Source organism: Nomascus leucogenys, chromosome 8, assembly GCF_006542625.1.
Source record: "Nomascus leucogenys isolate Asia chromosome 8, Asia_NLE_v1, whole genome shotgun sequence".
In the NCBI taxonomy this organism is placed as follows: Eukaryota; Metazoa; Chordata; class Mammalia; order Primates; family Hylobatidae; genus Nomascus; species Nomascus leucogenys.
The window spans coordinates 12807445-12835333 of record NC_044388.1 but is presented as its reverse complement, the minus strand read 5'-3'; the positions used below and the strand labels follow the sequence as shown (position 1 = coordinate 12835333).

General features: G+C 43.8%; 1 protein-coding gene across 2 annotated transcripts in view; it reads left to right on the top strand.

The window, feature by feature from the left end:
* The window catches only part of CLDN18 (claudin 18), a 34854-nt gene extending 10437 nt beyond the window's left edge, over positions 1-24417 (top strand). Inside the window, exons 1-5 of one of the 2 annotated variants that reach the window (XM_003265275.4) lie at positions 803-1072; positions 14354-14518; positions 15303-15420; positions 20558-20668; positions 21731-24417. In XM_003265275.4, coding sequence (XP_003265323.1) covers positions 853-1072; positions 14354-14518; positions 15303-15420; positions 20558-20668; positions 21731-21902 — 786 coding nt within the window. In that variant the 5' untranslated portion in view covers positions 803-852 and the 3' untranslated portion in view covers positions 21903-24417. Of the gene's footprint in view, positions 1-802; positions 1073-14353; positions 14519-15302; positions 15421-20557; positions 20669-21730 lie in introns of those variants that run through there. The other variant, XM_003265274.3, reaches the window with a different exon arrangement.
* Positions 24418-27889: the final 3472 nt, after the last annotated feature.

Below are 27889 nucleotides of genomic sequence, written 5' to 3'. Positions count from 1 at the left end.
CACAGAGTCCTCATGTGGTTCTTGTGGCATGAGTGTAAGCATGAGATGGAAATCAACGGGATCCCTGGCTTCCTCTCATCCCAGTTCCAATGCTTGTGGACCAAGAGCATAGCTCTAGGATTTGGCTTCGTGTTCTCAAAAGTGGGGACAATTTTGCCTGCCCCTGCTGCCCCATATGGAAATAGAGAAAGAGCGCTAGACTGGAAGCTGAGGTGGGAGCCCCACCCCTGCCGTTTTTAGAGTACCTGTGGTTCCAGGCACTGGGAGAAGTCCCTTAACTTATCTGTACTTTTCTTGACTCACCCCAAAAAAATGGGGATAATAGTGCCTGCCCTACCCATTTCTGTAAGATCAAAATGGAAAGATGTAAGTGAAAAGTCGTTTATGAGTTGTGAGGAGAAAATGTGAAAAGTCTGGTTTAAGACAGAGCACGGTGGGTGCTTCCCAGGGCCATCTTAAGCGAGGTCAGCCAAAGTGGTCTGCAGTCACGTTCCCAGTGGTGGGGACACGTCAGCCTTTTCTCCAGATGGCGGCGCTCTCCGGAGGAGCCAGAGCTGGAGGGAGGCCGGTCTGGCCCGGAGCAGGGAGTCCTTCTGCTCCCTGGCACGGCTCTGCGCTGAACCCACCCGGCCTGCAGAGCGCAGACAAGTGCCTCTTGGGCCCGCTTCTCTAACAAATGTAAAAATAATGCCCTTGAACCAGGAGTGAAACTGAGCTATCTAAGGAAAACACTGTGAGCAAATACTGAGAGCCTAGGGAAACCATCTGATTAGAGGAGCTCCCCTCAGGAGCGCGGTAGCTGCACACCTTCGGCAGCAGGAGGGAGGCAGCTTCTCGCAGGCGGCAGGGATCATGTCCACCACCACGTGCCAAGTGGTGGCGTTCCTCCTGTCCATCCTGGGGCTGGCGGGCTGCATCGCGGCCACCGGGATGGACATGTGGAGCACCCAGGACCTGTACGACAACCCCGTCACCTCCGTGTTCCAGTACGAAGGGCTCTGGAGGAGCTGCGTGAGGCAGAGCTCGGGGTTCACCGAATGCAGGCCCTATTTCACCATCCTGGGCCTTCCAGGTAGGCACCGTGCACCCCGGGGCAGGGCCAGGTGAGCCAGGTGAGCGCAGGGAAGGGGGCGTTTTCGCTAAGCCCCACTCCCGCCTCTGGGTGAGGATCCTGGCAGCTCTGGCTCAGAATGAAAGGTATGAATAAAAGGAGAAGCTGGCTCGTGTCAAATAGGGCAACAGCCATACAGGAGAAAATGGGAGGATTAATACTCAAGGCGAAGGAATCGCTAGTAAGGAATCGCAGGCCTGAAGAAGAATGGGTCTATTGTAAGGGTATGTTCATGATACCTGGAATAAACTCGTTTCTCAAGGAGAAAATAAATTGTGTGCATTACGTGCATGTGGCTTGCTCCTGCCTGCACATACATGGGAGCAGGGAAGCACGATGCTGAGTATTTTGTTATATCTGGAAAAGTTTACTGAGAGCCAATTTAATTTTCTTTCCATTTCAATGAAATTTTTCAAAGTTGGAATCTCTGTGGGTGCCAAAAAGAATATTGCCATTAAATTATAAATATCTTTTTTCTGCATTTGTATTAAGAATATCTTATATACTGTCCTAACAATCAATGTATATCAAAATATAATTACAGAATTATAATTATATTATAATGTCAAAACATAAATATAATTACAAATGTGACATCCTTTCACCCCTAAAGATGAAATAAATTAAATCCCTGCTTTTAATACAGATAATTACTTCAAATATGCATCATAGCAGCTTTGCATTCTGAATAATATGGGAGCTCTATTTGTATTTTTAAAATGCAAAGAAGAAAATAATAGTTCTAGCTAATTAGTGGCTCTAAGGGGTGGCCAAGATGTGAGTGTGATGGAGAAAGGAGAACAATGTTAGGTTTTGCCCCTCTGAAACAAATACCTTTTATAAACAAGTAGATGGAAATAAATTTGCAAGAAATTGTGAAGAGGCTGTAGAGCCCTTGAAACTGAATTGAATTGTGAAAAGCAATTCAACTAATCCAAGTTCATTTTCAGAAAGAAATAGAAGATGGGTGTCAGAGTAGAAGAATTGGATTATTTATTCCATTTTTTGGAAGCCACTTATTGCAGGACCAACAGGATCACTGACTCCGTGGAAAGACCTGCTTAGGGAAGCAAGGAAGGTAGAACCTGACCAAAAGAAAGAGAACCAGACTGAGGAGGGATTATGCTGTAGTGGGAGGGGAGAGGTGAGATGCACGGAATGCCACGTGGAGTGCTGAGTTGCTAGTTATGTCTAATTTTAACTATCATATAAAGAAAAAATATTGTCCTCATATTCAAAATTAAGGCATGATATCTTATGACTTCATGTTCAATAACCTCTCCCCAGGGCCCCACTACATATTATCAATCTCTTGCTCACTGTGTATCACAGTCTCCATACATGGGGCTCCTGAATATTCCCACTCTCCTAAATGAGCAAACCCCATTGCGTCCACTGTGACTTGTCACTCCTATTCTGTCAACAGATCTTATCTCCATGACACCCTCTCAGAATAGCTCCACCTCTCCCCCTTGACAGAACAAGATTATCCTTCCTGCTTTCCTGCTAAGGTCAACCTCCCCAGCAGGGCTCTGAAGGCCTCATGCCACCTGTCTGGGATCATGCCCTGTTGGTCAGCCCCTCTCCTCCTTGCCTCTTTCATCTCTTCTCCTCACTTATGCATATGGCCTCCTTTCTGGGGAAATCTGTTGATCCTGATCATTGTCAAGTTCTGTCTCTCTCCTGGGTCACGGTCAAACCAAATTAAAAGACTAAATTTGTCCACTACCTCTCAATCTTAACCTTTCTCAGTCTGGTTTCTATCCTTCCTCTCTATAGAATGTCTGCTTTTTTGACCATAGCAGAGGATGAAGGGGAGTATTTCAGTCACCAGCTCCTAGTTATCAGTTCTCATCTCCTTAGACATTTCAAAACCCAACCAACTTCCACGGTTCACCATTCCCAGCTTAACTAGGGGCACACATAACAGCCTGACACCAAGCCTTCCTAACCCCTCACCTACCTTCCTTGGTGGTCTCTTACTCCCCCATCCTGTTTCTACTGTCCTTTCAGTATACCCTAGACTTGGTCCTGGACATCCATTGCTCCTGCTCCCCTGAATTCCCCCCTCCACCACCCCAACTGTCCTCTCACAAATCCCCCAAACCTCCTCAAGCCCCCAAATTGAATAAAGATTCCACAAGTCTCTGTAGCAAACCCAGAGCATTCTCATAGCATTGAGCATATTCGCCCCTCGTGACACGGCTCTCAAATCTGAGAAGCATTTATTGCATACCTACAGAGTACACAACACAAAACCGGCCTTGTCGGAACCGTAAATTCCAGCAGAGGGGACAGGCATGTGCGTGAATGTCAAAGCAAAGGCAACACATGGCATGGGGCTTTGACACAGGTGTTTGGAGCAACAGGAAGAAAGTGGTTATTCAGTAGGAAGAGTCAGGAGGGGAGGAAATCAGGACAGTTTCGCTAAGGGAGTTCTGTTTGAGTCTGAACTTTAGCTTACTAACTTGGTTATTGGTACATTTGTCTCATTCAGCTTCTATGTGGTGGTTCCCTTCAGCTAGATAAGAATTATTTCCCCATTTCCCAGAAAAGGGCCTGGTAGAGTGAGTATTTAGCAAAGGATTGATAAACTAAGTTGAATAGTACGAATAGTTCATTTTAAGTGTTTATGCAAGCCATTGAACTAAAAACAGGTTAAGGTCTTCCCCAAAAAGGACAGTAAATCATTTTTGTACTACAAATTTTTTGTTATTATGGCTCCATATATAGAAAAGGACCTGGTCCTCCTCCTGCCTGGAACAGATTCATTTGTTCATCCAATCATGTATTTAACAAATATCTCTTGCATGCCTACTGTGTTGCAGAGACTAGAGTTCAGGAACTCTATTAGTCAGAGTAGTTAATGTCTGCTGCTGCAACAAACAAACCTAAACATCTCAATGGCTTGACGCAACAAAAGTTTACTTCCTGCCCACATAAAGTCCACTGTAGGAAGAGCAGCCTCCTTGTAGCTACACTATTCAAAGTTGCTGGGGCAAGAGAAGAAAGGCTTGAAGGAGGCACAACAGTTCTTAACTGCTTCAATCTGAAAGTAACACATGTCACTCACAGTGCATTGGCCAGAACTAGCCATATGGCTGCAGGAGCTGGGAGACGTAGGAGCACATAGCTATTTGGTGAGCACCTACTGTCTCTACCACAGGGAGCATTTAAATAGTAACTGCCTGGGCTGCAACACATCAACCACACTAATTTCAGTTCTGCCAGACAGATAATTCCCTGAACATCAAATAGTCAAAACCAATGAGATTGCAAAAGAAGATATACCATTAATTTATATTCAAACAAATATGATTGAATTATACGTGTAAACTATCATCTGATACAAGATAATATATAGTGTGTAATTTCAGAGCTAGACATTTTGGTGGGGATGGCCTGGAATCAGGAAAGAGGAGGGGTTTGAGGTAAATTTCTGCAATGTAAAAATTCCCTAGCATTTAATAACAGAGGAATGTAAATATGGCCATGGGGGTGGGAGCGGAAGGCACATTTTTTTCAAAAAGTAAGGAGTAAGAAAGGAACAGTGGGTGAGGGAGAGAGGGAGGGAAGGCGAGAAGGAAGAAAGTAGAGAGGGAGAGAGGGAGGAAGAAAGGTGGGAGAACTGGTGATGCTAGGTACTTTTATTCCATGTCAGGCCAGACAAAGAGCTCTTAGAGAGGGAAGCCAGTTGCCACTCATGGAACCCTGAGATGTTTCAGACCCACAAAAGGAGAGGTCCTTGGCTCTCTGAGAAGGATTTTAGGGAAGCTGGAAGAAATGACTTCCTCAAATCCCATCTGGAGGACAGCAAATGTGAATGTCAGCGCCAGTAGCCATGCATTGAGGGCTCTTGGAAACTGTTGGTCACAAGACCATCTATTGGTAAGCTCGGTGGTAAGATTGTGGCCAGAGGACTCTGATGTGCCCGTCTTGCATCTCCCACAAAACCCAGCATGGCGCACAACAAGCATAGGGGGCTGGAGGAGGGGGAAGTGGGTGCTGCTCTGTGTCCTATCTCCCAATTGTGCTGTGAAAAGCCAAGCTGGGCTGAACCACCATGGGAACTGGGGGACAGTTCCCAGCAGCCACCACAGAAGTGTACCACAGTTCTGCCTATCTGAGTTGAGGGAAGAGGATTTCACCAAAAGCCAGAACAAAACACTTCTTGGGATTGAGTTTGCAGAAAAGGAGGTACTTTAAATCACTGAAAATCTGTGGCCTTCAAGAAGACTGTGGACTTAAAAGCAGACAGTCCTCATGCAGCAGGAGTGGCTACACTACAAATTGGCACCCCAAAATACAAATATCTATTTGATGACTTAGATAAGGAATGGGCAGGAGCTGGGAGTGGTGACTTACACCTGTAATCCTAGCACTTTGGGAGGCTGAGGTGGGAGGATTGCTTGAGGCCAGGAGTTCAAGTCTAGCCTGGGCAACAAGTCTACCCATCTCTACAGTAACTTTAAAATTTTTTAAAACTAGCTGGACACAGTGGTATATGCCAGTAATCCCAGCTACTCGGGAGGCTGTGGCAGGAAAATCACTGGAGCTGGAGTTAGAAGCTGCAGTGAACTGTGATCATGCCACTGCACTCCATCTTGGGCAACAAAGTGAAACTCCATCCATCTCTAAAAATAATTTTTTTTTTTTTTTGAGACAGAGCCTCACTCTGTTGCCCAGGCTGGAGTGCAGTGGCACGATCTCGGCTCACTACAAGCTCCGCCTCCTGGGTGCACGCCATTCTCCTGCCTCAGCCTCCCGAGTAGCTGAGACTACAGGTGCCAGCCACCACGCCCGGCTAATTTTTTGTATTTTTTAGTAGAGACAGGGTTTCACCCTGTTACCCAGTATGGTCTCGATCTCCTGACCTCGTGATCCACCAGCCTCGGCCTCCCAAAGTGCTGGGATTACAGGCGTGAGCCACCACACCCAGCCAAAATAAAATATTTTTTTAAAAAATATTTAAATAGTGTAAGAATGGGCGGGAAGACTACCAGGAGGAAAAGGCTCAAAAGAAACTCAAAAGCTAAAGCAACAACGCAAGGAGATAAAACAGCACGAGAGGACACTTGTGGGGCTCCTAAAGGAGCTGGAAGGAAGCCAGTTGCCACTCATGGAACCCTGAGATGTTTCAGACCCACAAAAGGAGAGGTCCTTGGCTCTCTGAGGATTTTAGGGAAGCTGGAAGAAATGACTCCCAACAACGAGCCAGGACCTAATGCCTAACTTCTCATCAGAAACAGCTGTGTAAAGTATTTTCTTGAGCTTGATGAGGAAACTGGGGAAGACAGACCTGAAGCAGAGGAGCTGGATGAAATGCCTGGAGGGAGAAATGTAAGTTTGCAATGATTCTCCCAGAGAGTTTAATTTTGACCTGGAACCCAGAAAAGTATCACTCTTTAGCAGAGAAGTAAGCCTTAAAGTGTTCACAGAAAGGCAAAAGGCAGATACCTATAATACTTTAGTTAATAATCATAATTGTCACTGGGTACAGTGGCTTGCACCTGTAATCCTAGCAATGCAGGAGGCTGAGACAGAAGGATCATCACTTGAACCCAGAAATTCAAAGCCACAGCGATCATGCTGCACTCCAGCATGGGCAACAGAGCAAGATCTCACCTCAAAAATATATATATATAAATAAATAATTATAACAATCATTACCAGTTAAGAAATTCTTCCTAAGTACAATCTCTGTTCTTGCAAAATCTCACTTAACTTTTCATTCGTCTGATAAAAATGTATCATGTCTCTTCGGAACTTACAGCTATAGAAGAATGTAATTCAATGCAACGAGTTGTATTGTGTAAACTACAGATAGATTAATGAGGTAAACGGTGGTGGTAGCAGGACTGTATACTTGTATATTACCAGCTCTGTATAACTGATAGCTCAAGATTCAATCTCATTGTATTCCACACAGTCAATACAGCATGCAGTACTCTGAGGACAGTGCCAGAAATAAAAATAACTACTATTTATTGAGCGGCATATTGGCTCTTCAGCTTAATCTTTACAAAAATCAGGAAAATGTGTATTAGCTTTAGGTTTAAAAAGTTGGAAACTGAGGCTGGGGGTGAGGGAAGGACATGCCCAAGGCCTCGTGGATAGAAGACGGCAGAAACAGGATGTGAACACAAGGCAAAGACTTCCAAGTCTGCGTCCTTTTCCCCTGCCCAGACCCTGTTTCTAAAGGCAGGAATGGGCTGCCTTTAGAATTGAAGAGGTTGGTCTAGGCTTGAGCACAATAAGCACAGAGGGTATATGGGGGTTGACCCATTTGTAACAATGTAATCAATGATGTGAAATTAGGAGTATGAATTAAGTTTAAAGCATGGATGACTTGCATCCTATTCACACATGCCTTCCCTGGAAACAGTGGAAGGGACGAGCAAAGGGCCAACAATAAGCAGAGTGGAGAGGGGGCAAAGATATGGCAGACTCATGTCCCTGGCTCCATCGTGTCCCTGGCTTGACATCACAGTCAAGTAATGCTTTTTCTAAAGTGTTTGCAAACATTTGGACTAAATTTGGTAAAGTGGTAAGCCTTACAGTTAGAGGGAAGTGAGCTGGAATCAAGGGCACAGTTTGGCCACCTACATCTCTGGACCTCACTTTCCCCATTTGTGAAATGCCTCACAGTAAGACATCTATATGAAAGTGCTGGGCCAGGCTTGGTGGCTCACTCCTGTAATCCCAGCACTTTGGGAGGCCAAGGCAGGTGGATCACCTAAGGTCAGGATTTCGAGACCAGCCTGACCAATATGGTAAAACCCTGTCTCTACTAAAAATGTGAACAAATTAGTCGGGCATGGTGGTGTGTGCCTGTAGTCCCAGCTACTCGGGAAGCTGAGACAGGAGAATTGCTTGAACCCAGGAGGCAGAGGTTGCAGTGAGCTGAGATCGCGCCACTGCACTCCAACCTGGGTGACAGAGTGAGACTCTGTCTCAAAAAAAAACAAAGAAAGAAAGTGCCCTGTGACCCATTTACAAGATCCAGCTCTTGGCACCATTAAATCATCGCTGCTGTGTCTGCATCACTCAGGGCTCTCAAACAGTTAGGACATTTGTTCTTCTAGCCTTTTTTTTCCTCCAAACTCAAAAACATTTTATGAATTCAAATATCCAAAGTAAAGATCACTTAAGGTTCTGTGTTCTCCCTTCCCATCCCCATCCTACCCGTGTTCTGAGCACCTCACTATATCTCAGCCCCTTTGCAGGCACTGAGGGTCTTCATTTTTTTTATATGACTATCTACGTTTTCCCCTTTCTGCTTCAGTGTAAAAACAACAGCCACTGGAGAGTTACAGTTTCCTATCAACCTATAAATCATATTTACAGACACAGGAATGAAGTTTTAAACCAAACCACATTTAATCCAGAGAACAGTTTCACAAAACCTTCACAAAATCTAAATCAAAAATCCATATGGGAAAAAAATGAGACTTCTCATAAGTATCCTTTTTAAAGGATCTTGTCTGTTTATTTCTTGCTATTGGCTGAATGGTTTTACTGGTTGTGAAACCAGTTTGTCTCTCCCCATTTTCTGGCAGAAGAAACCAGCCCTAGAAGGTGAAGTGATTATAAGTTAGTTATAACGTTGGGGAGTCTATTGGTTTTCAGTCAAGCTGCTTTCCCTCTCTTCAAAAGAGAAAAATATTTCAGCATCAGCATGCCTGTTAAAATATGTGGACAAACGTCTAAATGTTTACACGTTATTGTACATATGAAGAATGTACACCACAGGGAGCTGAGAATGGGCCTACACAGCTCAAGAGAACCTGCAACTTAGGTAAATGAGGCTGCTTGCCCTGATTTCTCAATGAGAAAAGCTAGGAACCAGAATGCCTGCTCAGCTTGTGGCTGTGGTGGTCCCCATTTAGATGGCAGAGGCAGCTACCACAAAGAATCATGCCCTAGGATGGCCTAGTCAGTGGTGCAGCATCATTTCTTGGTGGGGAGACACATCATCAGAGTTGTAGTTGGATCTCACCTTATAGGATGTCTTAGACAGTTCCTGCTGCTATAAGAAGATTATCTTAGACTGGGTAATGTATAAACAACAGAAATTTATTCTCACAGTTCTGGAGGCTGGGAAGTCCAAGATCAAGGTGTCAGCAGATTCCACCTGGTAAGGGTTCACGCTCTTCAAAGATAGTGCCTTTTGCTGTGTCCTCATATGGCAGAAGGGACAGAAGGGCAAAAGAGACAAACAGGCTCCCTCAAGGCCTTTTATAAGGGCACTAATGTCATTCCTGAGGGTACCTCCTACAGACCTCACCTCATAGTAGTATTGCATTGGGGATTACGTTTCAACATATAGATTTTGGAGGGAAACACACATTCAAATCATAGCAGAGGTGAAGAAGAAGGTCAATGAGGATAGAAACCCACCTATGCTGCCTCTCCCATCAGCTAGCTCCCTGCTCATTGAGGGTCTTGAGTCCATTTTTCCTGATCTTCCCCACTACTTAGGTGCTGCTAGGTCCAGACCTTTCTTTTCTTCCTCTTTTCAAATTTTCTTCCCCTCTTGCCCATAGCAATTCACACACATGGCTGTTTCAAATCCTCAACCATATTTTATCATCGTGTGAGAGGATTCACGTTTGTATACAGTTAGTACAAGTCAAAGCTTTGTGGAGTTGCCAAGGGATACGTCGTTTTTAGGGAAGGAGAGGAAACTGATATTTATTGAGCCTGGCTTAGGTTTATGCCAAGTAGCATCTGATCCTCACAGATCTATGCAAGAGATATCTTTGACTCCCTCCAGAATTGAGGACTTGTTTTCATTGAGCTTAAATGACTTACCTAATAACACTCACCTGGTATCGCGTTGTTCTGTAGAATTTTACAAGGTACGAAGGACCTCTGTGTCGATTCCCTGGAATCTCCAGAGAATCTAGCCTCTCCCATCTTATTCTCAAGAGCATTTCCTCTGGGGTCTGGCCTCAGACTACCATCTTCTGAGCTCCCCGACTTTGGGCTCCTCCATTAGCCCTCTTATCTCCAGTCTAGGACCAAGCTACGCCTGAAGGTATGGCTCCTCCCATCCCCATACTCCACCAGGGCCGCAGTCCAGGCCTTTGGCTGCTGGTGAACTGCTGTCCCATCATCCTCACTCCCACTTCCACTTAGTGATGCCAGCCCCTGAGAACCCTCTTTCGGCCCAACTCTCCACTCTGAGTACCTCTGCTGAGCCCTTCTTGAAAGCCGTTGTCTCATATTATTCCTTGAAATTTTGCTTTGAATAATTAAATGAAAATCTCTGGGAGTGAGAACGAACATTAGGATTTCTTTAAAAGCGCCCCCAGAAGATGCTCAGGTGCAGCCTGTGTTGAAAAAAACCACACCTGAGGGCACTCCACCTGTCAGTTCACAGCTACTTGGGGAATTAAGGTATTTTGCAACAGGGAGGGAACACTGAGTTCCCATTTTTCTGTTTGCTTCTTTCAGCCCTGAATCCTGCCCACCCTTCAGGTCTGATAACACTTCATTGTTCATTGGGAAGAATGCTGTAGTCACACCTTTGGTGCAGGGAATCAGGCTTTAGAGCCTGTTGACTCACCTGTTATCAGCTGATAAGCCTCTTGATCAGAATATCAAGCAAGAGACAGAATGGCTAAATGAGAAACCTACCTGCTACCTGCTTTGTGGCAGTTTTCTCTGTTTACTTATCTATAGAGAAGATTAGGATCCCAGAGGGTAGGACCATGCAGGTGCAGGGGAAGGTGAGTTCATCACCATGAATCTCCATGGTCATTACTAGACATAGGGGGTTTCTGGCAGTAAGCAGTGGAGCCAATTTCCTCCCACTTACTGGCACCTGCTCCCATGACAGTTGCCAGTGGGACCAAGACTGATGATCATTGTAGAATTCTCTTCCCACCAATGAAGCAAAGTTAAAATCAGAAGTTTCTTTAGGAGAAGAGAATCAGAACCAAGTATATGGAGATCAATGGGATAGAACTAGAATAGGTGCACACTGTCATTCATACTTCAGACATTTCTGGCCAGAAGGCTGCTAGGGCCTCTGTTCCTCAGACATTGCAGGAGGCACTTTTAACAAGTTTACAATATCTAACTCTCCTTTTTCAAAATTTCTCATTGATTGCTGATTCTTCTGGCATGAAAAATTGCTTTATGATACATACACACCTTAGAGTGAATATGCTGGCAGCTCCACTGATGTTAGCTGTTGTAGGAGAAGGAAATCTTCCCAAGGTGACTGGAGAGGGTTCTCTCCCAGGACTGCTGGAGGAGATGGGAATGCTGTCATCTTGAGAGTCACATTTATAAATAATCTACCAGGCCAGGTTATTCCCTAAGATGATTTGGAGAATGTTTTCTTCCACATTCTCAGCATCCATTTCGGAGGATGATAGTTTATGGTTGAGTCTCCAAATTTGGAGGATACATTCTGTAAGAGTTTACAGATCCTTGTACCTTGATGGAAGCCAGGACTCTTACCTGTTTTTCCAGAATAAGGTGCCTCAAAACAATGTGCTGTGATAGAAAAGTAATGATTTTGAGGCAATTTTGGATTTGACTCCCAGCTCTGCCTCCTTTCCCTTGGTGTGTGTCCTTGGGCAAGTCACCTCACCCGAGTCTCCATTTCTTCAACCATAAAATGGGTGATAATTTTATTACTTACATTGTAGGGGTTTTTTCCCATGGATTACATTTTTGAATGTCTGAAAATTCCTTACTAGCTTTCACTCAAAAGTAGCAACTGCCTATGAAAACTAGGGCTCGACAGAACTCTCTGTTTTGTTTACAGTTTCCTCTGAGCCTTTTGCCTACAGCCCTACAGGCAGATTCCCTCAGTATCTCCTTCAAAGAGAAAAAAAAGTGTTAAGCATTTCTCCTGTTTCTTCTCCATTCCCAAATTTTAATTTTGCCTGGGTATTATTAACCAGTCTCACTGAGGGTAGGAATGACACCTCCTTTGAGTGTACCCCACAAGCCCCTTCTAGTTAAAACTCAGCAAGGTCTCCATCTGCATTTCTAGCTGGCTCCTGACTTGCTCCCTTGGGTCTAGGTGACAGGGGGAGCCTCATTAGGGTTTTGCTTCTCCTTTTTAAAAAATCCCCTCCTGGAAAACTACACACCAGGATGCTAAAGGTGGCTATCTCCAAGAGTTGGAATAACAGGTTATTGTTTTTTATTTCCTGTTTATAGTTTTCTATACATCCTGAAATTTTAATGTTGAGCAGTTATTGCTTATATAACTAAGAAAAATATCAGCAGTTTCCCAAAAAAGAAAAATGATGCCCTTTACCTCTTCTCTGACACCACACTGTGGAATGCGATGTCTTTGCAGCCATAAGACTCGGCATAAGAGGTCCCCTCACATCTGCAAGGGGCTTCAGCAGCACTCTGGTTACGACTTCGAACCTGGAGGGGTGGAAACTCTCCAAAAACAATAAGACTTTAAAGGTTAGCATGTGTAGACACTGATGAAACCATCTTCCAGAAGTTAGAACCACTTGATTTCAAGTAACAGAACCCCAACCTGAATTAGTTCAAACAGGTAGGGATTTAAAAACAATAATGATAATAATAATGGTGCTGGGATAGCATCTGAAACCTAAGGAAGGAATGTATGTGGACCATAGGAAAAGCTGGAGTCAGGAGCTCAAACACTGTCAGGGCTCTCTACCTCACTGTTGGGTTTGGTCTGCTTGCCGTTGTACAGCAGCTCACCATCTGAAGGAAACCACGGACTCCCAGGACAGCATCTTATACTTTCAGCCCCTGGAGAGAGACTGGCCTGATGCTCTCTGTGTCCAGCACAAACATTCTGTATAAGGGTCTCATCTGCCCAGTTTGACTCAGATGCCCATGCTGAATTAATTTGCCATGGTCAAGGCACCAGGTATAAAGTCGGGGCCTGAAAGATCAAGGTCAATATTACTACTCAAAGTAGGGCCTGTGTACCAAGCTGGCCCACAAACTATGTGTTACCCACCTGAACAGTTCTGGTACCGAAATCGAGAATAAATATTTCTAAACATTTATAACAATTTGACATGCCTGTGACACTCAAGCAGGTGATTTTGTATTTTGCCAGGATGTCAATTTGTGACAGATTGGAAATTTAAATTTTTAAGTAGTTTGAAAAGCACTGATGTGAGACACAGCAACTCCTTCAGAAATCATGGACTTAAGAGGAAAAAAGGGGCTATACTGGAGGGATAAAATAATTGGTGTCTAGCACATAAGCATCTCCACACAGTTTTGCAGTTCAGCTCCACCAGACCAACCACACTGGGGGCCTTGTCTTCTGGAACACACGAAGGACTAATTTGTCTTCCTTGTTAAATTAATTATACTTGTAATAGACATGCTTAGTGACTGTCGTTCCCCACTTTGGCATAAGCTCCATGACAACAGAGACCATGTCTGACCTGTTGTTAACTACTGTCGTCCCATGGCCAGTCAGGAGGACTCAGTAAACAATTGTTGCTATGAGTCACTGCAATTTAAGGATGCACTAGAAGCAACTTTGGCTATATCTGGAGGTGAGGGCACTGCAGAAGAGTCCCTGTAGGGCCTATAGCTATGACTGATTCCTAGAAAGGAAACTGCTGATAAACTGTAGTCTAGTTGAAAGGCCTAATATTGTTATATTGTTTTATATACATCTGAAACCTACAGCTCACCATAATCTTAGTAGTTCCTTTTGGAAAGGGACAAAATTGAGTATCCTTGGTATATCACTTAGGAACCTTGGCTTCATCATATGCTATAAATGAATTCTGGGTTTCCTAAAGTGGACACAACTATGTGAAACTTTCAGCACATATGGAAGCGCAAGAGAAGAAAAATATTTGGGCTAGAAGTCACAGCTATAAGCTCTATCAGTAATTTGAACTCTTACCTTAGACAAACTATTTTCCCCTTTCCGAGCCCCAGATTGTCAAGCTTTAAAAATGAGGAAGCTGAAATAGATACAATCCAAGGGCCCCCCCAGTTCCAACCATCCGTAATTCTCTGATTCTGAAGATATCTGAGTGCATGTCCTTCATCAGTCAGAGAATTGTAAGCGATGTATTTTGTATTTCCCACAATTCCACATCCTTTGACAATGGCAAGGTTCACGGTTTATGGACTTTGCTTCTCTCAGAGGTTTGGTGCAGGTTAGTTGTGGTTGCTCTGTTTTATTAAACCAGAGCCTAATCAAGTGTGCTGAGCTGGTCTTATTTGTCTGCTTGTGTCTTGCCCCTTGCCCCACAGCCATGCTGCAGGCAGTGCGAGCCCTGATGATCGTAGGCATCGTCCTGGGTGCTATTGGCCTCCTGGTATCCATCTTTGCCCTGAAATGCATCCGCATCGGCAGCATGGAGGACTCTGCCAAAGCCAACATGACGCTGACCTCTGGGATCATGTTCATTGTCTCAGGTAAACACAAAGCCTGGAGTTCCCACTTCTATGAATGTCAAAGCAAAATCATTCTGGTGGAGAGAACATGACTCCTCCCTACTGCTGAATGTGGTTCAGAACTTTTCATACTGGGATTCATGATCTCAGTGTGGAGGCCCAATTGTGTATCATGAGTGCTAAGGTCCTTCTTAGCCGCCACTCCAACCCCAATATAAGAGGTTCTTAGCTGGGTGCAGTGGTTCACATGTATAATGTCAGCACTTTGAGAGGCGAAGACAGGAGGATCACTTGAGTCCAGGGGTTCAAGACCAGCCTAGGCAGCATTGTGATACCCTATGTCGATTAAAAGAATTTTTTTTATTTAAAAAAAAAAAACTTAGTAAGCTTTTGAATCTTAACTTTAGCTGAAAAAATAGAGGTTCTCAACCCTAAAAGAGTCATGTGACTTGATCCCTAAAAGGCATTTCCTTGGCAAGGCTTTAGAAAGTGATTTTAAGGGAAGATACTTTGACATTACCAAAGAACCAGACTGAAAATATTTGGACTATTGAGCCTTGGTCCCAAGATGCACGAAAAATTTATTTCTGTACACACACATATCCTTCCACAATTAGCGATATAAAACATTCTCAGCACCTATCACAATATTTAGCACATAGCAAGAATTCAATAATCAATGCTTGGTTATAGGGATACAATATTCTGCAGCCTACTCATCTAAACTCATCCAGGCATAAACTGCCTCAGAAACATTGTAATCCCTTGAAACTAACTGTGGAGTTTTCTTTTTCTTTGCCCACAGGTCTTTGTGCAATTGCTGGAGTGTCTGTGTTTGCCAACATGCTGGTGACTAACTTCTGGATGTCCACAGCTAACATGTACACCGGCATGGGTGGGATGGTGCAGACTGTTCAGACCAGGTAACCTCCTAATCTAGGTCTCAGCATTCACCATGATGAATATTGTTATAAGAATCTGATTAAACACATGCGCCTAATGTGACTGTCAGTGCCTGAAATAGCAAAAATTTATCAGAGACAACCATGCCATATCATAAATCAACAATCACCTGTAAATTCATAAACTTCATTTCAGTGAAATATCCTTGGTGATATGACTTGAGGCTGATCTGACATTTGCATTGAAATACAGTGACAGTTCATAGTATTTATCTAACACTCTTACACAAGCCCCATTGTGGTGGCAATGAAACAGGCACTATTAACCCAGGCAAGTAAATGAACATCAACTTACATCTACAGTCCGTAACTGGAACCTGGCTAGGAACAGGGAAGTGTTTGAATAGAAATTAGCAAGGTGCAGTATGGGTGAGAAAAGTGATGTTCCTTCCTGGTATAGCTGCCTCTTTCTCTCATTCATTAATTCATTTATTCTACAAATGTATTGATCACCTGCCGTAAGCCAAGACATGTTCAGAGTGCTGGAGATACAAAGTCCCCACTCTCACAGGGGGTGCAGTCTGGTAGAGGGAGATGAAACCCCACTATGATTTGGTGTCTGAAGGAGAGTAGAACTTTTAAAGATGGAAAAGCAATACCAACGCCCGTATTCATTTAGTCACTTTAAAGGGATATATCTCATAGCAAGAAGCTGGAGCAAATTGCTTTAAAGATCTTGTTCTTGAGAAGAAATATAAATATTAGACCTCAGTGACCTGCCATCTCTGGATGCATGCACTTGGCATTTTTCCAGCCACACCAACATGGGGTACAGATGGAGACTGAGGGTGTGATAAATCCATTACCCTCTGGCTCCCTGGAACTCCAATCCCCACTCATTTTTCTGCTTTATTTCAAGAATGTAAAGGAAGTGATCCCTCAAAACTCCCCTGATCCTACTCTATGTTCCTCTCATGGTCTCTTAGTTACAGGTGAAATTTGGAAGTAGGGTGACCAACTCATTCCAGTCTGCCTGGGACTTTCCCAATTTTAGCACTGCAAGTTCCACATTCTGGGAAACTCCTCTATCATGGGCAAACCAGAATGATTGCTCACCCTACTTAGAAAAGCCCACCTTTCCCAGCGTATTTGGGTGCCTGGGGTCATTGCCCTTGCCCAGAGGAGCCATCTACCAGCCACTTTGCACTTAGAACTAATGCCTGCCATCACTCTCTCACACCATCTCCCTAGCACCGGCCCCTGTCCCATGGGCAGGCAGCTTCAGTCCTGGAATTAAGACTATAGAATTCTGAAAGGCCTCCTGAACGTCTCCCTCCATGGATGGGCAGCTGTCTTTCCCTTTCTTTTGTCTTCTCATTTTCTCCACCCAGAAGTCTTACAAGACAGCCCAGCTTCCAAAAAAGACCTTGGCAGTAACCTTGATAGAGCTTTGGTTCCAGTGCCCCACTTGGTCCTGGGACCCCCCTCCTTCTCCTGTTCCCCGACTCTGTTATTGCCGTGTTGTATGTAACAGTGGCAGAGCCTAAGCCCCAGACTAGAGCTGCAAACTGCCTGCCCTCACACTGTACACAGTCTGCAAGGTGTTTTGTATAAAACATTTCATTTTATAATCTGAACCAATTACCAACTTTTAAAAATTAGAAGGGTTAGGCTGGGCGCGGTGGCTCACGCCTGTAATCCCAGCACTTTGGGAGGCCGAGGCGGGCGGATCACAAGGTCAGGAGTTCAAGACCAGCCTGGTCAATATGGTGAAACCCCGTCTCTACTGAAAATACAAAATTAGCTGGGCGTGGTGGCAGGCACCTGTAGTCCCAGCTACTTGGGAGACTAAGGCAGGAGAATCACTTGAACCTGGGAGGCAGAGGTTGCAGTGAGCTGAGATCACGCCACTGCACTCCAGCCTGGGCGACAGAGTGAGATTCCATCTCAAAAAAACAAACAAAAAAAAATTAGAAGGGTTAAGGGCTGGGTTTCTCAGAAACAGATCCTGAGAAGAGGATCCTAGTGCCAGAGTTCATTAAGAAAAGGGAGATGGTTAGTGGGTGAGGGAAGCAGGGATGGGAAGGAAGGGAAGCAGGGATGGGAAGGAAGGGAAGCCAAGCATGGGCGTGATTTCAGGTGAAGCCCTGGACTCAGCCTGATCCTGAGGAGAGCTGTGCAGTGTGAATTATACACCAGAGATGTCTCGACTCCAAACTAAAGAGCTGAGCTTTCATACCTTGGTGCCAGTCAGTCCCTGTGGGCAGAGTGGCTTCAGTGGCTAAACCAAAGCCAGAATTCCAGAGGCAGCCACAGGGGCCAGCAGGTAAAGGCAAAGGAATATACAAGCTGGAGAAGAGACCCACAGAAATGGTTAAAGGGTAGAGCACCACTAGTGCCTACTACAAGGAGACTTCACCCCCCACACATATACACATACTCTGTTTTTCCAGCTTTGTGTAAAAAATCAGAAGATCTGGCAGCATTACACTGGGCCCTCATTCTCATATGACCTCCATCTCTGCAGCTGAGAGGCAGCTGCCCTTTTGGCTAGGACTCACTCTGTCCAGTTTACCACAATCCCCACTATGCCCAAATAGCCCAACTCATGCTTATAGGGATTTTTCCCATATATTACAGTTGAGAAAATGAAATATGTTCTTCTATCTAGCTCACTTCACTCATTTAAGTTTCTTGCCTGTCCCAGGTAAGTATTTAGGTTTGCTAACCTTGACCCAGAGTGTCTAAGTTGAGGAAAAGGCCTTTGTTCCTCATGCTTAGAAGATGCATTAACAATGAGAGTTTTGAAAGCAAAGTGACCTGAATTTGAATCCTGATGATATTGCGTCCTTCCTGGGTCATTGGAGAAGTTTGTTAACCTTGTTGAGCCTCAATCTCTTCATCTGTAAAATGCAAGTGACAAATATTATCACAGTGGCTATTGGGAGAATTAAACAAGATAGTGGTAAAAAGTGCTTATCACAATATCAGTAAGGGCTTAATAAATGGTAGCAATTGTTGTTATCATCATTAGCATTAAGCAATCATTCAATCATCCATAGGGGTATCAAGGACAGGGGCTCTGTCTGTGTCAGGGCTCACAGACCAGGGTTGTCACCAGGAAATCACCTAGGGACCCCCTAGGAGGAGCCCCAGGAAAAGATCTGCTGTTCAGCCCCCAGCCACACCGGGTAGGATGAGGAGGCAGGGCTCTTCATGCCAAGGCAGAAGCCCTTAAGCCAAATTTCTGTCTTTTTCCCAGTGCAAGGAAATAAAAATAGCCTACAGGTAAATTTTCTCCCAGAACTTTTTCAAGGACTGAGCTCAGTCAACTATACTTGGTCATGAAGCTTACATTGTTTACTTTAATCCTGCTAAAGTGTGTGTACTGTTTTTTTTTTTTTTTTTTTTTTTTGAGACGAAGTCTCACTCTGTTGCCCAGGCTGGAGGGCAATGGCACGGTCTCAGCTCACTGCAACCTCCACCTCCCGGGTTCAAGCAATTCTCCTGCCTCAACTTCCCAAGTAGCCGGGATTACAGGCACCTGCCACTGCCACCACACCTGGCTAATTTTTGTATTTTTAGTAGAGATGGGGTTTCACCATGCTGGCCAGGCTGGTCTCAAACTCCCTACCTCAGGCAATCTGCCTGCCTCGGCCTCCCAAAGTGCTGGGATTACAGGCGTGAGCCACCACACCCAGCCAATGTGTGTGCTTTTAAAGCACATCTAAAGTATTGTATTTTCTTAGGTTGCAGAGGTTTGCACACATATTACTTGTCTTCCTATTGTTGGTATAACGTTCTTAGCTTGTGTCGTAGACTTTAAACATATTAGTAATTCATAGAGTTCTACAGACAGTCCCCATGCTCTTTGAGAAACACAAAGGGAAACTTCCAAGGGGAGGCATTCCTTTCCATGCCGAGCTCTCCTTTTCTGCAGAGCTCATGGAGCTGGAAATCAAGTTATCAGCTGGCATTAAAATACGCACTGACATCCTAACAGTTTTTGGTCACTTGAAGAAGGATACTGCTCTCCACCATCCAAAAATGTCCATTTGGGATCACAATTATTTTATTCTCAGGAGATTTTGTTCTCAATCCTGATCTGATGTAATTGAGTCCTATTGGAGGCAGCCCCCCTAGGCAAAAGGCACCAGCTTTGGAGTCAGACCACCCCAAGTTAGAATTCTCTTGTGAGCTGGAATAGAAGCACCATGAAGCACATGAGCACAGGGTCTCTGTCTACCTTGTTCGCCCTGTGTCCCAGTACCAGGGCAGGGCTCTGCACATACTAGGAGCTCAATAAAGACTTGTTGAACAAATAAGTAAAGACATCAATAAAAGAATGAATAGTCACTTCAACTTAGTTCCTTCTGAAGGTAATAGCTCTACCTGCATGGATGGTTGTAAAGATTATTTGAGATAAGTTAAGATGACTGCTTGTTGGCCCATACTGAGAACTCAAGGAACGAAAATTCCTTCAGACATAATAACTTGAGACTGATTTTTTTTTTTTTTTTTTTTTTGTCAGAGTCTCGCTCTTTTGCCCAGGCTAGAGTGCAATGGCACAATCTCAGCTCACTGCAACCTCCACCTTTCAGGTTCAAGCAATTCTCATGCCTTAGCCTCCTGAGTAGCTGGGATTACAGGTGTGCACCACCACACCCAGCTAATTTTTGTATTTTCAATAGAGACAGGGTTTCACCATGCTGGCCAGGCTGCTCTTGAACTCCCGACTTCAGTTGAAACTTGGCCTCCCAAAGTGCTAGGATTACAGGCGTGAACCACCGCACCCAGTCGAGATTGATTTTATATCTCTCAAATTTCTCTTGCCAAATCTTCAAGACACTTTCTTTTGCCAGTAGAGAGGGGAGGGAGATTTCTTGAGATGCGTCACAGAGATGAGATTTATAATTTTATGGTTGAGTGATGCTAGAATCCCCCTGCTGTTTTGCCCCCTAGCTTTAGTCCCAATTCTACTCTCCAGGGTACCCGATCAGTTGGCTGTGACCCACAGGAATGTGTGTTCAGGGGCATGGGCAGGGATGGATGTGGAATCCAAAAGTGGGGACAGAAAGAACAGGCACAGCCAGGTGCAGTGGGCGGAGCCTGGAGAGGTTGAGTCAACCATATTGACAGCCACCATCTCCCCACCCAGGTACACATTTGGTGCGGCTCTGTTCGTGGGCTGGGTCGCTGGAGGCCTCACACTAATTGGGGGTGTGATGATGTGCATTGCCTGCCGGGGCCTGGCACCAGAAGAAACCAAGTGAGTTTCCCTGTTCCGCTGCAACCAGACGTTTTATTTGTTCAGGGTCTATTTTAATGTATAACTTGCAGCCAAAAAAAAAAATTAGTCTAGGTATATGGATGAACTTTATTTGACTTAAGGATTATCGAAGCTTCTCTTTTAGGGGGAACCTAAAGAACAGAATGAGAATATTTCAGCCTAGACTGATTTAAATGTGATCCTATTTGAAAGAAAAATCCATCCTTTTTGGTTCCTTCTGAGATTGTTTTGTAACTCCATAGTTCTCAACTAGGAGCAATTTGCCCCCCAGGGGATATTTGGCAACATGTGAAGACATTTTTAATTGTTACAATTTTGGGAGGGTGGGGAAAGTGATACTGGCCTCTGGCAGGTAGAGGCCAGGGATGCTGCTAAACACCCTACAGTGCACAGAACTGTCCCACAACAAAGAAGCACCTGTTCCAAAATGTCAACAGTGCTGCTGCTGAGAAACTCTGCTGTAACTCCCTAAATTGAACTGGTGTGGGGAGAGCTGGATTCCAGTGTGGTTCTGCTGCTGACCAGCCCTGTGACCTCCAGCAGGTTATTTGCTCTCTCTGTGCCTCTATCACCTCATCCATGAAATGAGCAGCTTGAGGCAATGGGCTGAACATAGGTACCCTCCAGCTCACAAATTCTATGATCCTTTGACGTAACAGTGTTCCCCTGGACACTGTTTCTGGTTCAGCTTTATTTTTATTGATTAACAGAGGGAACTCATTAGTTACTGAGGATTTGGGGATACCTCTCTCCACCATCCAAAAATGTCCATTTGGAATCACAATTATTTTATTCTCAGGAGATTTTGTTCTCGGCTCAGCAAAGCTCTAAAACAGTGCAAGAACTTCTGTTCCACTGCAGAGGCAGAAAAACCAGTGTACCAAAAGCTAGGGTTACTAACTATCCTGGTTTGCCCCGGACTGACAGGTTTCCAGGGACACTGGACTTTCAGTGCCAAGACTGAGATAGTTTAGGGTAAATAGGAGGTTGATCCTCCTAACAAAGACATCTACAATCGTGAAATGTTTATTTTTCTTTCAGCTACAAAGCCGTTTCTTATCATGCCTCGGGCCACAGTGTTGCCTACAAGCCTGGAGGCTTCAAGGCCAGCACTGGCTTTGGGTCCAACACCAAAAACAAGAAGATATACGATGGGGGTGCCCGCACAGAGGACGAGGTACAATCTTATCCTTCCAAGCACGACTATGTGTAATACTCTAAGACCTCTCAGCACGGGCAGAAGAAACTCCCAGAGAGCTCACCCAAAAAACAAGGGATTCCATCTTGATTTCTTATTGCTTTTGACTCACAGCTGGAAGTTAGAAAAGCCTTGATTTCATCTTTGGAGAGGCCAAATGGTCTTAGCCTCATGTCTCTGTCTCTAAATATTCTATCATAAAACATCTGAGTTATTTATGAATTAGAGGCTATAGCTCACGTTTTCAAACCTCTGTTTCTTTTTTTAAATATAACTTTCTACTCTGATGAGAGAAGGTGGTTTTAATCTCTCTCTCACATTTTGATGATTTAGACAGACTCCCCCTCTTCCTCCTAGTCAATAAACCCATTGATGATCTATTTCCCAGCTTATCCCCAAGAAAACTTTTGAAAGGAAAAAGAGTAGATCCAAAGACATTATTTTCTGCTATTTGACTTTTGTCTCCCTACCCCCAACTTGGCTAGTAATAAACACTTACTGAAGAAGAAGCAATAAGAGAAAGATATTTGTAATCTCTCCAGCCCATGATCTTGGTTTTCTTACACTGTGATCTTAAAAGTTACCAAACCAAAGTGATTTTCAGTTCGAGGCAACCAAACCTTTCTACTGCTGTTGGCGTCTTCTTATTCCAGCAAGACCATTCTAGGAGTTTCCTGAGCTCTCCACTGCAGTCCTCTTTCTGTCGTGGGTCAGAAATTGTCCCTAGACGAATGAGAAAATTTTTTTTTTAAATTTAAGTCCTAAATATAGTAAAAATAAATAATGTTTTAGTAAAATGATACACTATCTCTGTCAATTAGCCTCACCCCTACATGTGGATAGAAGGAAATGAAAAAATAATTGCTTCGACATTGTCTATATGGTACTTTGTAAAGTCATGCTTAAGTACAAATTCCATGAAAGGCTTACTGATCCTAGTTCTTTCCCTTTGAGGTCTCTGTGGCTCTGATTATACATGATAATAAGTGTAAGCCATGTAAAAAATAAATAATGTCTGGGCACAGTGGCTCACGCCTGTAATCCTAGCACTTTGGGAGGCTGAGGAGGAAGGATCACTTGAGCCCAGAAGTTCGAGACCAGCCTGGGCAACATGGAGAAACCCTGTCTCTACAAAATACAGAGAAAAAATCAGCCAGTCATGGTGGCATATACCTGTAGTCCCAGCATTCCAGGAGGCTGAAGTGGAAGGATCACTTGAGCCTAGGGAGGTTGGGGCTGCAGTGAGCCATGGTCACACCACTGCACTCCAGCCAGGTGACATAGCGAGATCCTGTCTAAAAAATAAAAAATAAATAATGGAACACAGCAAATCCTAGGAAGTAGGTTAAAACCAATTCTTTTTAAAAAAAAAAAAAAAGTTGAGCCTGAATTAAATGTAATGTTTCCAAATGACACATATCCACATTTGCATGGTTACAAGCCACTGCCAGTTGGCAGTAGCACTTCCCTGGCACTGTGGTCGGTTTTGTTTTGTTTTGCTTTGTTTAGAGACGGGGTCTCACTTTCCAGGCTGGCCTCAAACTCCTGCACTCAAGCAATTCTCCTACCCTGGCCTCCCAAGTAGCTGGGACTACAGGTGTGCGCCATCACAACTGGCTGGTGGTGAGTTTTGTTACTCTGAGAGCTGTTCCCTTTTCTGAATTCACCTAGAGTGGTTGGACCATCAGATGTTTGGGCAAAACTGAAAGCTCTTTGCAACCACACACCTTCCCTGAGCTCTTACATCACTGCCCTTTGGAGCAGAAAGTCTAAATTCCTTCCGGGACAGTAGAATTCCATCCCAGTACCAAAGCCAGATAGGCCCCCTAGGAAACCGAGGTAAAAGCAGTCTCTAAAAACTACCCACAGCAGCATTGTTGCAGGGGAACTTGGCCATTAGGTTATTATTTGAGAGCAAAGTCCTCACATCAATAGTACATATGAAAGCGACCTCCAAGGGGATTGGCGAATACTCATAAGGATCTTCAGGCTGAACAGACTATGTGTGGGGAAAGAACGGATTATGCCCCATTAAATAATAACAAGTTGTGTTCAAGAGTCAGAGCAGTGAGCTCAGAGGCCCTTCTCACTGAGACAGCAACATTTAAACCAAACCAGAGGAAGTATCTGTGGAACTCACTGCCTCCGTTTGGGTAAAGGATGAGCAGACAAGTCAACTAAAGAAAAAAGAAAAGTAAGGAGGAGGGTTGGGCAATCTAGAGCATGGAGATTGTTAAGTGCTCTCTGGATCTGAGTTGAAGAGCATCCATTTGAGTTGAAGGCCACAGGGCACAATGAGCTCTCCCTCCTACCACCAGAAAGTCCCTGGTCAGGTCTCAGGTAGTGCGGTGTGGCTCAGCTGGGTTTTTAATTAGCGCATTCTCTATCCAACACTTAATTGTTTGAAAGCCTCGATATAGTTAGATTGTGCTTTGTAATTTTGCTGTTGTTGCTCTATCTTATTGTATATGCATTGAGTATTAACCTGAATGTTTTGTTACTTAAATATTAAAACCACTGTTATCCTACAGTTGAATAGCTTCTGCTCTTTTTTCATATGTTTTGGGAAGTGGAGGTGGGAAGTCCCAGCACCTCAACGCTGGATGCGTCTTCATGGGAGTTTTTCTGCTTTCAGAATCCATTTCTGCTCAGCCGCAGCCTAGCTACCTAGAGCTAGGTGTCGGTCCAGACCAGTCTGTGGTTTCTGCAAGTTGGGAAGCCTTAATGAAAAGGAGTTCCCAGAGCAACCAGGCATGCAGCATGGGGTCCAGGGATCCAGTTTAGCCTGTCTGACCCTAAGCGCACCAGCCTGACATGTCTAATGTCATTGTCCTGTTTGTGGGCCAGTAAAACAAGGGAGCCAATACCTGCCCTCTTGATGCTGCCAAGGGTTGGGTTGACCAGCTCAATAAACTGAGGCTGTATCCAAGCTACAAAAGCAGCATAAGCTATATAGTCAGAACAGCCCAACCTCAAATCCAGGTCATACTACTTCCCGGCTATGTTAGCTTGAGCAAAGCCCTTAAACTTTCTGAGTCTCCATTTCCTTATCTGTAAAATAGGGATGATAAGGATAATGGAATAATATAAGTAAAGGACCCACTTAAGTGACAGAAAACCAAGCTGCACAACTTTAAGACAAAGAGGGCAATGCTTATGTAACTGGGGTATCTGAGGCCAGAGTTGGCCTCAGACACAGCTGAATCAAGGGTTATGATTAAAACTCTATTTTTCTCTGCCCATATCTCAGTTCTGCTTTCTTCTTCGTTGGTTTGCTTCTCGAGAAGATTGTAAGTTGTTGTGTTAGCTGCTTATATTTCTAGCCATAAAGCCATGTTTCAGCTATGGGAAACCTAGCCAAAGGGAGGCATCTCTTTCCTTCTATCCATAGGAGAAAAACCCTAACAAAATACATTAGATTATTTGAGTAATGTACCCATCCCTAAACCTCTTCCTATAGCCAGAGCAGTGGTATCTAGTTGGTGAAGCCTGGGTCCCCCAGTCAAAACATGGAGATTTGTCATATGCCATGAAAACTTGTATTCTAAGGACCCAGGGTCCTTAGAAATCAGGCAAACTCATTGCTTTGCCTCATTTTTTTCCTCTTTTGGTTGGAAATGAACTCCAGAGAAAGCTTCAGAGATATAACTTCTGAGCTTCTCTGACTAGTTACCAAACAGTATATAGTACAGAAAGGAAGGATCTGAGAGATTACTCTGGTTCTCGAAGAAAGCTGGTAATTAAGCACCACACCACACCTATTCCAAAATTGACCACATAGTTGGAAGTAAAGCTCTCCTCAGCAAATGTAAAAGAACAGAAATTACAACAAACTGTCTCTCAGACCACAGTGCAATCAAACTAGAACTCAGGATTAAAAAACTCACTCAAAATCGCTCAACTACATGGAAACTGAACAACCTGCTCCTGAATGACTACTGGGTACATAATGAAATGAAGGCAGAAATAAAGATGTTCTTTGAAACCAACGAGAACAAAGACACAACATACCAGAATCTCTGGGACACATTCAAAGCAGTGTGTAGAGGGAAATTTATAGCACTAAATGCCCACAAGAGAAAGCAGGAAAGATCCAAAATTGACACCCTAACATCACAATTAAAAGAACTAGAAAAGCAAGAGCAAACACATTCAAAAGCTAGCAGAAGGCTAGAAATAACTAAAATCAGAACAGAACTGAAGGAAATAGAGACACAAAAAACCCTTCAAAAAATTAATGAATCCAGGAGCTGGTTTTTTGAGAAGATCAACAAAATTGATAGACCACTAGCAAGACTAATAAAGAAGAAAAGAGAGAAGAATCAAATAGATGCAATAAAAAATGAAAAAGGGGATATCACCACCGATCCCACAGAAATACAATCTACCATCAGAGAATACTACAAACACCTCTATGCAAATAAACTAGAAAATCTAGAAGAAATGGATAAATTCCTCGACAAATACACCCTCCCAAGACTAAATCAGGAAGAAGTCGAATCTCTGAATAGACCAATAACGGGTTCTGAAATTGTGGCAATAATCAATAGCTTACCAACCAAAAAGAGTCCAGGACCTGATGGATTCACAGCTGAATTCTACCAGAGGTACAAGGAGGAACTGGTACCATTCCTTCTGAAACTATTCCAATCGATAGAAAAAGAGGGAATCCTCCCTAACACATTCTATGAAGCCAGCATCGTCCTCATACCAAAGCCAGGCAGAGACACAACCAAAAAAGAGAATTTTAGACCAATATCCTTGATGAATATTGATGCAAAAATCCTCAATAAAATACTGGCAAACCGAATCCAGCAGCACATCAAAAAGCTTATACACCATGATCAAGTGGGCTTCATCCCTGGGATGCAAGGCTGGTTCAACATACGCAAATCAATAAATGTAATCCAGCATATAAACAGAACCAAAGACAAAAACCACATGATTATCTCAATAGATGCAGAAAAGGCCTTTGACAAAATTCAACAACCCTTCACGCTAAAAACTCTCAATAAATTAGGTATTGATGGGACATATCTCAAAATAATAAGAGCTATCTATGACAAACCCACAGCCAATATCATACTGAATGGGCAAAAACTGGAAGCATTCCCTCTGAAAACTGGCACAAGACAGGGATGCCCTCTCTCACCGCTCCTATTCAACATAGTGCTGGAAGTTCTGGCCAGAGCAATCAGGCAGGAGAAGGAAATAAAGGGTATTCAATTAGGAAAAGAGGAAGTCAAACTGTCCCTGTTGCAGATGACATGATTGTGTATCTAGAAAATCCCTTGTCTCAGCCCAAAATCTCCTTAAGCTGATTAGCAACTTCAGCAAAGTCTCAGGATACAAAATCAATGTACAAAAATCACAAGCATTCTTGTACACCAATCACAGACAAACAGAGAGCCAAATCATGAGTGAATTCCCATTCACAATTGCTTCAAAGAGGATAAAATACCTAGGAATCCAACTTACGAGGGATGTGAAGGACCTCTTCAAGGAGAACTACAAACCACTGCTCAATGAAATAAAAGAGGATACAAACAAATGGAAGAACATTCCATGCTCATGGGTTGGAAGAATCAATATCGTGAAAATGGCCATACTGCCCAAGGTAATTTATAGATTCAATGCCATCCCCATCAAGCTACCAATGACTTTCTTCACAGAATTGGAAAAAACCACTTTAAAGTTCATATGGAACCAAAAAAGAGCCCGCATCGCCAAGTCAATCCTAAGCCAAAAGAACAAAGCTGGAGGCATCACACTACCTGACTTCAAACTATACTACAAGGCTACAGTAACCAAAACAGCATGGTACTGGTACCACAACAGAGATATAGATCAATGGAACAGAACAGAACCCTCAGAAATGATGCCGCATATCTACAACTATCTGATCTTTGACAAACCTGACAAAAACAAGAAATGGGGAAAGGATTCCCTATTTAATAAATGGTGCTGGGAAAACTGGCTAGCCATATGTAGAAAGCTGAAAC